The 12,226-nt window shown below is 44.4% G+C and overlaps 1 protein-coding gene across 1 annotated transcript in view; it reads left to right on the forward strand.

The window, feature by feature from the left end:
• The window catches only part of TMEM167B (transmembrane protein 167B), a 28,529-nt gene extending 26,153 nt beyond the window's left edge, over positions 1-2,376 (forward strand). The window contains exon 3 of the mRNA XM_082244743.1: positions 1,910-2,376. Within this exon, the coding sequence (XP_082100869.1) occupies positions 1,910-1,992 (83 nt within the window). The 3' untranslated portion in view covers positions 1,993-2,376. The remainder of the gene's footprint in view (positions 1-1,909) is intronic.
• Positions 2,377-12,226: the final 9,850 nt, after the last annotated feature.

A 12,226-nucleotide genomic window follows, 5' to 3' on the forward strand; every position in this document is an offset into this window, starting at 1 on the left:
GACCATGTAGGGTTTGATTACCGCCTCCTACACACAGTTTCAGCTGTCAAGACAAGAGCAGTTTGGTGAGGAGATAGGGGACGGTAACCAAACCCCGCACAGTAAGATCAGACTGCACTGTATACAGACAGGAGGGAGAGAGCACAGCTCCCACTTCCTCCCAGCTCTCTCCTCTCTGCTGCTATCTCTACTCCTGTCGGCAACCCAGAAATCTGTGCGGGTGGTTGATGTGTCCTTAGCAACTGACAATGTAATCCCAGTAGTAGTGTTGGGTAAAGATTGGGCCTGTTGGGCCTTCAGCTGGATTGGTGAGTGCCTGTGATTTGTGGCAGTTTTGCACCCAATGGTCTTAGCTGTGCTTTGGGCCATTTTTCTAGGCTGTTTTCACCTAATGCGCCATATAGCAATGACGTAGTGAAAAAGTGGTAGTCTGGTGTAGAGCCCTGCGCAGGACTGTTTTATTAAACCCGCACCCGCTGAATGTATATACCAGGACCGCCCGCACCCGCAATGTTTGTGTTCCACTCCCGCCCGCACCCGCAATGGTTTGTGTCCACTCCTGCGGTTTTGCCCTATACTCACTGTATAAGACTACCCCCTCTTCTGAGGCAACACCATTTCATAACATCAGTGAAGCCATCACGTCCCTATTAAATATTTTAGCTGCTGGATGTGCCCTAATATGTACTGTAGCTTCTGCTACATACAGAACCTCTCTATTATTAATAGTTTAGCCCACTGGATGTATATACAGTAAGCTTTGGCTACTTACAGAACGTCCCTGTGCTGTAATACTCTTAAGTACCACGCTGAGCCAATCACGGCAAGCTGCGTATTCTATTATTGCATACAAAGCCTGCTCGGATTGGCAAAGTTTGCATAAGCGTGCCTCTCTGACTCAGCCAATCCGAGCAGGCTTTGTATGCATTAATAGAATACACTGCTTGCCGTGATTGGCTCATAGTGGTACATAGAGTATTACAGCACAGGGACGTTCTGTAAGTTGCCAAAGGTTCTGTATACACATCCAGCGGGCTAACATTTTTAATAGGGATGTTCTGTAACTAGCTGAAGCTACAGTACCTGGCGTACAAGACGACCCCCGATTTTTGGGGCATCTTTTTTATTACAAAAAAGTTGTCTTATACGTCGGAAAATACGTTACACCGAATTGCACCGTTCCCCGCGGGTCTCCGCAAAAAATTTTGACCACCCACTCCCGCCCGCAGCAGAGGTAAAACCACCCACTCCTGCAAGATTTGCATTGGGTTCCGCGGGAGCCCGAACCCAATGCAGCCCTCTAGTCTGGTGTGCCAGTTTTAGCACCCAAGCACAGTACGCATGCATTGCAGCTTCTGAGCCTACACCGCATAGGATACTGGTCAAACTGCTCTAAAAACAGCCCCTTGCCTTTTTACCACCAGCCCTGTATGTCAGTTGTCACAACTTTCCTAATCCAGGCACAGCAAGTATTCTGACTTTGTTTACAGGGGTTGATTGCCACATTTAGCAAGCCATGGCATCGTACATCGTAGTGTGAACCCAGCCTAATATGCAGGCTGCATTTGCTGACATCCTTCTAAAAATTTCTGGGCCCTCATTTTGATTTTGTGGCTTTAGTACTGACTGGAACAAGTATCTATTAAGTAAATGCCAAATCTGCATACGTGTTCTTAATGCATGACTCAAAGTATTACTGCCAATTCCTAGCCTAATAACCAGGTAACAAGCTCTATTTTTTCAGTGGAGGTGAGTATATTTCTCTCAGTACAAGTTTCATACTGTATTAGGAGCTGCCAGATGGAATAAAATTTTTGTTAGTGACTTTTATTCGGATGTTGTGAAAATACAGTTGAAATAACTAAGCATGGTATCCCAATGTAACTCATCTTTTATGTTTGTTTTCTAGCTGCAGTCATCGGTTCTCGTCTACATCTGGCTGTCTCTCTGTCCTGTTTTGCCATGGCCTTTTATGTACTGTTTATAAAGTGAAATGGTGCTCCCAACTCATCTCTATGTTGCACCCCCAGGAATTTGGGACCAGGAGCAAATAACCCAGGAACAGATGGCATCATTGCAACATTTGACTGTATATATACTTTCCCGTTACTGCAGTAGTTTGTGGTGCTGGGAGTATAACACGAAGAGTATAATGTGGCCGGTTGGAGACATTCTGTCTAAATGCTCTGCTGATTTCCTTTTTTTTTTTTTTTTTTTTTTTTTAATAGACAGTGTTCTGCAGTTTGGTATAATAACAGGATAAGAAGTTAATAGATTTTTGCACTTTTTACTCTTGCAATGTTATTGACAAAACTGCGCTTGAATTATTTCCTTCTCTGTGACAATTTTAGAACCTTTTTTAGGGACACAAATTAGCTTTATCCATGCCTTTGTGCACTATGAATAATATTGTTATTAAATATGGAAACACAGTTTGTAGAGACTATTGTGAAAATTATTTTTGCTAAGTGTGCGTGTAAGTTTTAAAATTTGGTAAATCATGGCAAACCTTGCGTGGAACTAAATTCAAAAACTGAAGATTTGCCATGTAATAGGGAATATTGAGAATTGTTATGCCTGAGCAGTACATTTTAAAAAAATGTACCTTTTTTGTCTTGACTTCCTTCTGAAAACTAGAAATGTGTTTCCTGGTATGTGAGTGTGCCTAGGTACTTCTGTGCCCACAGCCTCCTGGTTCTATTTCTGCAGTATGAATTTTAAGGCACTGCTGTCTCTGACTGCTAGTTAAAAGAAGTTTTGAGTACGATTTGGTGATGTCACTTCTCTGCTGCCTATTATTCTTCTTGCTGAAGGTTCTGATGTGAAGAAACAAAGCCCTGTCTCTACCAAGATGGCAGCCCCCCACACAGAGACAGTGCAGAATAAGGCCTGATTCAGTCTGTCACCAAAACAGGGGGCAGTAGGTGCATTCAGGTAAATAGACCTCAAATCTCCATGTGGAAATTATGATATTAAATCAGTTAAAAAGTCTATCCACTAGGGCAAGCTGTTCCAAGGAGCAGAAGCTGGCTCTAATGCAAAAGGGAAAAGGTGCTTTTCCTTTTCTTTTTCAGTCTGTCACCACACAGACTATAACAGCTCAGCCTCCTGGCTATGATTTCTCTGCCTTCCTCAACAAGACAGTGTCCCACTTACTTTGCATCAGACACCAGGGCAAGACACCTGTTTATGGACCAAAAAGACACATACATAACCTAGTGTGCCTGTACGCACCAGCTGCCTCTTGCAGCAGTATTTTCCTATGAATGAGGACTGTCTGGATAAAAGGAATCCTTTTTTTGGGGGGGGGAGGGGGGGGTTGGTCCACACATACCTGTCTCCATCAAGTCTTAAAGTGGTTCTAAAGGCAGAAGGTTTTTTATCTGAATGCATTCTATCCATTAAGATAAAAAAAAAAAAACCTTCTGTGTGCAGCAGCCCCCCTAATACTTACCTTAGCCCCATCTCAATCCAACAATGTTGCACGAGAGCCTCGGCTATCTTTCCCTCCTCATTGGCTCAGATGGCAGCAGGCACCATTGGCTCCCGCCACTGTCAATTTAAGTCAGTGAGCCAATGAGGAGAGGGAGGGGGTGGGGCCAAGCCATGGCTCCATGTTTGAATAGACACAGAGCAGCAGCTCACCTCGGGTACCCTCATAGCAAGCTGCTTGCTATGGGGGCACTCAGCGGTAAAGAAAGGGGCCAGGAGCTCTGACGAGTGGCCCGAGAAGAGGATCTAGCCTGCTCTGTGCAATCCCACTGCACAGAGCAGGTAAGTATAACATGTTTGTTATTTTTAAACAAAATAAAACAAGACTTTATTATCACTTTAAGTTAGGCACACACGATAAGAAAATCGGATGAACAATCGTTTGTTTTTTTTTTTGTTTTTTTGCATGCTAGTCTTATATGGAATACGAGGGAGGTTACTATAGTTATGAAAATTCTGGTACGACCGACTACAACTTTCTGCGTACGTAGCTATGCTACAGCGTGCAATCAGAAGTGATGTAATGTATGTGTTACAAATTATAATGTCCGCATTTATGAACTTAGAAATATCAGGTGATATGAGACCATAATCTCTTTTTTTACAATGTTGTTTGCTACTAGTTGTTGGATAGCACATATTTTGTTTAATGCTATCTGAAAAAATATCGGAAACCTACACAATTGATCTTTTGATTGCTTTACAGATTTATTAAAATTAGTGATAACTACATTTTCTTAAAAGAATAAAAAAATAGCCCACAGGGCTATCACCACAACAAAATATTCTTCACAAAAAAAAGGGGTCTCAATCTTTATTGGAAGGTCAAATTCCATGCAAAGGAAACAAAGTTCATAAGGTGCTGGATCAGTAAAAAGTATCAGTTTATTTACACAACTCATATCTAAACTTACACTGAGGCAAGGGATAGAGCAGCTCCTAGGTAGAGGGTGAACATCCACTCCATAGAAGCAAGGACTGATGGATCGATAAGGTGGGTGATGGAAAGCTGGACCCACTAAAAAACCATGCCATGAACCGCGTCCTGTACCAGCCTCACTACTGCAACCAATGCCAAGGAGTAAAGTGGGCTGCCATACACATTTTGGTGCTCTGCCCCTTTGTAAAAGTCAAGTGATATGCAAACTGTTTTTCTCTATCGTTCATCGACAGACGCAGCTCCATCTTCTTTAGACCAATGGGTTATGCTCCTCCTATCAGGAATAGGCACTGGGCAGGAAAAAAGTTTAACCACGCCTATGGGGCTGTCCCTGCAGACACACTCTGCTATCAGCAATCCATTTGTTTCTGCCTAGTTTTAGGAATAGGACCTAGCTCCCTGCTGGGACTTCGGTCTTGGCTTTTAACAGGGAAATTTGTATTAGTTGGTATTTTTTACACAAGTTAGTTCCTGACGGACCAAGATCCAGAGGAACTACAAGGAACAGCCAGCTGTGGTTTCGCACTGGATAATCTAGATCCTTAAGGTCTCCCAGCCTAGCCAGCAAGCGTGAGCAGGTTATAGTCCAGAACTAGGCCTCGCCACTACTGTGCCCCGAAGGATGGGGACGAGCCTGCGAGTGGACCTGTAACGCCTTTAGTCGCAGCTTCCCCCTGGCTGACAGCACCCCCATCCTAGATGGGAGGTGTTCTGTTTTGGTGTGGCGCCCACCTGGTATGGTGAGTAGATTGTCCCCCCAAAACCTCTGGCAGTCTCAGGGTGGACATGGGCCCCTCCTTGGGATGGTTGAACCCCCCGGGTTCCTTTCCATTCCCCCAGCACCTCTAACAGTCACGGTGGTCTTTTGGCCCCATCCTTGACCCCCCCTCTCCCATGGTTAGGTAGGAGCTGGCTTTGCCACTTGCTCCAGTAAGGGGGGAATGGATGCGGTTGTTGCTGACCGGGCTGTCCGGATTGCACTGGGGGTCTTTGAGCAAGTTCCCCGGCCCCTTGGGGATTAGTGACTGGGCAGGGATGTCTTTTGGGCTCCCTGCAGCGGTTATAGGCTTGAGGCGGAGCGATTGTTCATCCGCGGGTCTGCGCCTCATGTGGCTGAATTGGGCCAAAAAAATTGAGGCCGCGACTTGCGGCCTACTCGCAGCTGTCCAAGTACCATGCCAGGCTGTCCCGAGTACCATGTCAGGCTGTCCAAGTGCCTGACTGAGCTGACCGGCGGATGCCGACTGATCGCTTCATGTGGCCGAATTGGGCTGAAAATTGAGGCCTCGGCTTGCGGCTGTCCGTGTACTATGTCAAGCTGTCCAAGCTCCTAACTGAGCTGTCCGAACTGCTGATAGAGCTTACCGCTGACCCACGACTGCGATCAGGCCCCAGATCAGGCGTCTATTTGGGTCCTTGTTGAAATCCTCTAAGGGCGAGCCACCGCATAATAGACTGGGCTCTAATTTTTCAGCACACCGATGGCCCCTTTATGCCTTCGGCACGCAGGAGCAAGGGGTGATTGTGATGGTTCCCTCTCGGGAAAGCTTTCAGGGATTCTTTTCAAACCTGTTTACTGTGCCTAGAAAAGAAGGCAATGTACGTCCAATTCTGGACCTCAAGTTGAACCGAGGTACAGAAGTGGCGTCTCTACTCCAAGGAGACTTTTGGCCTCTATACATGTCCCTATCTACGCTGGACACCAGCGTTTTCTTCACTTCGCTGTAAGAGAGGAGCATTTATCATTTTGTAGCGTTACCCTATGGTCTCGCCTCTGCCCCCAGGGTCTTTACCAAGGTGCTGGCTCTGGTGTTGGCATTACTGCGCCAACGGGTGGATTTCGGTACTGGGATACCTGGACGATCTCCCACTGAGGGCGGACTCTCATTATGCCCTGTTGGGCAATTTGACGATCACTGTACAGACTCTGCAAGAGTTTGGTTGGAACATCAATTTCAAAAAAATCTGCCCTCATACCTTCTTTAAGACTGGATTATCTGGGCCTGACTCTGGATTCCGCTTTGGCGAGGGCGAGGGTCTTTTTTCCTCTGGACAAGCTGCACAAGTTGCAGGGGGGCAATCCGTTTGCTGTTGGCAAGCAATCTGTCCTCTCTGGACTTGCATGTGGGCCTTGGGTCTGATGGTGTCAAACTTCAAGGTGGTTCCGTTTGCTCAGTGCCACACGAGACCCTTACAAAGGGAGATTCTCGTCAAATGGAACAAAGATCCAAAGTCCTAGGATGCTTTGGTTCGGTTGAGTCACAACACAAAAACTGCTTTTCTATGGTTGCTTCACTCGTTAGCCCTACGCCAGGGCAAGTCCTTCCTTCCGTTGTATTGGAAGGTGGTAACCATGGACGCCAGCCTGTCAGGCTGGGAAGGAGTGCTGGGGCAGTTCTGCGCCCAGGGGTCCTGGACAGTAGAAGAGTCCAAAACTTTCGAAAAAATATTTTGGAGCTCAGAGCGATAAAACTTTGCCTGAGCCACTCGACAAATCGTCTGCAAGATTGTCCGGTCCTGGATTCAATGCCACGGCCGTAGCTTACATCAATCATCATGGGGGCACCAAGAATGTCTTGGTGGCTGAGATCCTAATTTGGGCTGAAAAGTTTGTTCCAACCCTCTCTGCTGTGCACATTGCAGGTGTGGAGAACTGACAGGCGGATTACCTGAGTCGTCAGGTGTTGGATCAGGGGGAGTGGTCCCTACACTCTGAAGTTTTTTCATCTCCTGTGTGTCCAGTGGGGGACACCCAACGTCGACCTGTTTGCTTCTCGACTCAACAAGAAGGTTCAGAGGTTCGTAGCCAGGTCCAAAAAACAATAAGGTGAAACCACCCTTCTCCTGCGCTTGGTATCCAAGCCCCTCAACCACACTCTTCACGGGACTGACAAATGGCTTCTTAGATGGCTACTGTCTGGCTGCCCTTAACGGACTGGGGTCGTCCACCGGTACTACAAGCAAAAAGAACAAAAAAAGGGCGCACCGACCTAGCGCATTATCCTCAATAAAAGGCTTTATTTATGTAACATTAAAAAATGGCTACTCACAGACGTAGATAAACATAAGGCGTGTCAAGCTGATTTGCTCAATTGTCCGTGTTTAGTCCATATAATCGTCCATGACCGATGAGATGACTGACGCGTTTCGAGGCATAGCCTCTTCCTCAGAGCCACTGTGTCATGACTGTCTCTTTGATTTAAGTAGTGAGGTAGTGACCCAGCCACTACCCCCAAGTGGGAGTGTCCCTCCCCCGGGGGGAGTGACTGGAGCACCACCCCACCCACTTCTGTGGCATCATTAGTAATATACAGTGGCATACATTGATCATGCAAGTGCAATACAAATGCTGGAATATATACGTGAAATTAAAATGTATATGCATAGAAACAGTAGCCAGGTCTCAGACGCACTGGTGGCTCCTTGGAGTCAGTATCGGCTGATTTATGCATTCCCTCCCCTAAAACTTCTGCCGAGGCTTCTCCACAGGATAGAAGTGGAAGGGGTTACGGTCATTTTGGTGGCCCCAGACTGGCCTTGCCGGTCTTGGTACGCAGACCTGATAAGGTTGCTTGCCGATGCTCCCTGGAGACTTCCTCTCAGGGAAGATCTGCTGTCTCAAGGACCGATCTTCGATCCTGCTTTACAGTCACTGGCTTTAATGGCGTGGCTGTTGAAAGCCAGGTATTGAAGGATTGAGGATTCAGTGATTCCTACACTACTGAAGGCCAGGAAGTCGACAACCAGGAAGATCTTATGTATTTAGAGAAAAAAGGGTGTGCTGATAGATGAATAGCTGCAACTGAAAAATACATATAAATGTGTAAAATGAAAGTGCGCTTATTCTGTGTGAGTAAGATTCACATACAAGTGAATTGTGCAATGAATAAATGTGATGAAAACCACATACAATTTTTTCAAATAATTGGCTCTAAAGGGCCATGCAAAATAATGAACAGTGCAAAAACAAATGAACATAAAATGGTGCACTTAATTAAATGGTATAACGGTTCATAACAAAAACGCGAGTCTCACAAGAAACTTCTCCGCTATACGATCTGTACCACTTGCGTTATATTTAATCCATGTAAGTGCAACTTGTATATTTAATAAATTACACCAAGGGTAATACACTATTAGCCTCCTTATGTTTTTTATGCTAATCGGAGCCCACTGTGGAACTGTCAAGCCATCTGTCTGCCTTGGGAGAGGAGAGAGTGTCGCTTTTCAGTCATATCATAGTGATTGTTGAGCCTGTTTGCAGTTAAAATCCGGTAAGAGGCTAAGCTTGTTTGTGTTACACTGGAGGTTGTTCACGTTTGAAGGTGTTTTAAGCCAAGAATATAACGTTGTGGATATTTGGATCACCTGTATAGCACTTACCTTCTTCCGTCAGGTAAGGAGGAATTTCACCTGGTGGAGGGACACCTGAATTCTCTTCACATCTTCTTTTGTACATTAGGATTTTTTACTTCACGGGTTGTGGTTGATCTCCTCATTTACACTTCAGCAAGAGGAATCTTTTTTTGTTATGAACTGTTATACCATTTAATTAAGTGCACCATTTTATGTTCATTTGTTTTTGCACTGTTCATTATTTTGCATGGCCCTTTAGAGCCAATTATTTGAAAAAATTGTATGTGGTTTTCATCACATTTATTCATTGCACAATTCACTTGTATGTGAATCTTACTCACACAGAATAAGCACACTTTCATTTTACACAACCAGGAAGATCTATCATCGTACGTTAAAATCGTACATTTCATGGTGTGAATCATTGAAAGTGCACCTTCGCTTGTTCTCGGTGGCTAGGGTTTTGATTTTTCTTCAAAAAGGTGTTGAACAGTCATTGGCTTTGGTCACTATCAAAGACCAAGTGTCGGCTCTGGCTGCGTTTTTCAAACGCCCTTTAGCTACGCATGCCCTGATTCGCACTTTTATTCAGGGGGTCTGCTATATGGCTTCCCCAAGGCGATCCCCGCTACCTCCGTGGGATCTGAATTTGGTATTCTCTATTCTTCAAAAACCTCCCTTTAAGAACATTGGGGAGATTCCTCTGCTTGCCTTGTCTCAGAAGGTTGCCTTTTTGGTGGCTATTGCTTCTGCCCGCAGAGTATCTGAAATGGGGGCGTTGTCCTGCCGTTCACCTTATCTGGTGGTCCACAGAGATAAAGTGGTACTCCGACCTAATCAGTTGTTTCTTCCTAAGGTGGTTTCTGATTTTCATTTGAATGAAGACATTGTGCTACCTTCACTTTGTCCTAAGCTCAAGCATTCAAAAGAAATGGCATTGCATTCTTTGGCTGTGGTGCAGGCGATCAGGGTTTACCTGGAGGCCACTGAGTCTTTTGGAAAATCAAACACTCTTTTTGTTCTTACAGAAGGACCTCGTAAAGGATTGACTGCGTCTGCTGCGACCATATCCAGATGGATCAGGCAGACGGTAGTTCATGCTTATTCACTGAAGGTTCAGGTTCCTCCTTTCCCAGTGCAGGTGCATTCTACTAGAGTGCTGAGTGCCTCTTGTTTGCAAGGTGTCAACCTGGTCGTCTGTGCATACGTTCACAAAATTCTACAAAGTAGATGTGTTGGCATCTTTGGATGCTTCCTTTGGCCGCAAGGTTTTGCAGGCTACTGTTTAAAGAGATTTTTTTTTTCTTTTTTTCTCTTTGAGGGTGTATGTTTTCTCAAGGTGAGCTCCAGTTGTTCCTGGTTGAGCTCCATGTTACCTGATTGACTAGGTTTAGCCTTTGGGGAATTACATCTTCTTGCATTGTCTTCCCACCCCTCATGATTATACTGCTTTGGGACATCCCATTGGTCTAAAGAAGATGGAGCTGCGTCTGTCGATAAACGGTAGAGAAAACTGGATTTTTGTAAGAACTTACCATAAAATCCCTTTTCTCTGAAGTTTGACAGACGCAGCACCCGCCCCTCTACTTCTGAGTGAATGGGGGTTTTTTGTATTCTAAACACTGCTTGCAACTAAACTGTTTGCTGATAGCAGAGTGTGTGGGGTTATGCCTGCAGGGACAGCCCCATAGGCATGGTTAAACTTTTTTCCTGCCTAGTGCCTTTTCCTGATTGGAGGAGCATAACCCATTGGTCTAAAGAAGATGGAGCTGCGTCTGTTGATGAACTTCAGAGAAAAGGATTTTTCGGTAAGTTTTTTTTTTTTTTTTTTTTTTTTTTTTTTTTTTTTTTGTGTGTGTGTGTTTAAGAACATTTTTCATTTTTAAACGATAATTGTTTTCATTACCATTTTCTTCCTTAGTGTTGTGCTTTTGTTTCTGATCAAGCATGGTCTTTGTCACCTAATTTTATGTTTATGAATGCTATACTAATTACATGAAAATTGTTTGTTTAGCTATCAAACGCAAAATATTTTCACTTATGTTACTTTCAAAAATTTCATCTGAACTGTCGTGAGCAGATGTTGCAAGCTGTGTACTTACAATTAGATTATCGAATGCTCACTCTGAATGCGATTTATTTTAAGCCAGTTTCCTCATTGTGTGTATCAGGCATTACACCTGACCTTGCATCCTTTCACTGCTGAACCAGGCATTAACTGCACCATTCAAATGACAGAGCAGGTGAGCTGAACATCTTCCGCCCTGAAATGAGTGTTGAACTATAAAAACACATGCAAAATCTGACACTAAAGCCACTTTCACACTAGTGCGTTTAAAAATGCAGTATGTGTTGTGCAAAAACATATCACATTTTAAGTGCGTTTGCTGGATTCCTGGCTCCCAGCATGCAACTTTTAGAGTTGGACATGTGACTCAAAAGTGCCGCAGTTTTACATTGTAGGTAAGTTTCTCATAGAAATCAATGGGAGGAGTGCTTTTGAAAAGTGCACCATAAAATGCAACATGCAGGACTTTTCAAAATGCAGAGCAGCAATGTGAACAGTTACATATAACATAAAAGGGAATCCTTTTCATTTGCTTTTCTTGTGCTATAAAGGTGTGTTTTAGCATGGAAAAAGCACACCAGTGTGAAAGTGGCCTCAGAAAAGGGGATAGATATGTGAGGTTAACTGGAGTTGCTTGATGCAAGATGGGTGGACCTGGATCAGCAGAGCCTGTTGTGAATGAAAGTGTTACACTGGATTTACCTCCTCACATTTCCATACCATACTTGCCATTTTCTTTAAATATAATCAGAACCGTGTTCTAGAAAGGTCAGTCCAGTGCATAGGGAATCCTGGACAGTACCTGCCCACCAGGGTGGTGCATACTACAGAAAAAAAAATGGGTTCACAGAGCAGCAAAGAACCCTATAAATATGTATGTACAGTAAAACCTTGGATTGCGAGCATAATTCGTTCCGGAAACATGCTTGTAATCCAAAGCACTCTTATATCAAAGCGAATTTCCCCATAAGAAATAATGTAAACTCCGATGATTCGTTCCACAACCATTTATTCATAAATCCTTCAATTTATAGTCCATATAAAAAGATTATAGCATTGCGATAGGTTGTGTAACCATACAATGTCCATCCACAAATAGCTGCTTCCACAAGGGGATTGGAAGCAAAATCCAGCAGGAGCTACAGGGTAGCAATATGGTTCCCATTTAATGAAGGTACAACATTTAGCAACTCACATGGTTGATGAATAAAACAGGCACATCTAAGTATGCAGGCATCCAGGGTAAAGCTGTCCACATAGACTATCTTCTGCACCGCCGGCTGCCAGTCTGTAATCCTGACCGGGAAGACCACCCTGCAGTAAAGCGATCTGAAAGCAAGGGGCAGCATGGAAAGGATGACGTAGATGAT

Source organism: Pelophylax lessonae (genome assembly GCF_965119305.1).
Source record: "Pelophylax lessonae genome assembly, chromosome: 2".
Lineage (NCBI taxonomy): Eukaryota > Metazoa > Chordata > Amphibia > Anura > Ranidae > Pelophylax > Pelophylax lessonae.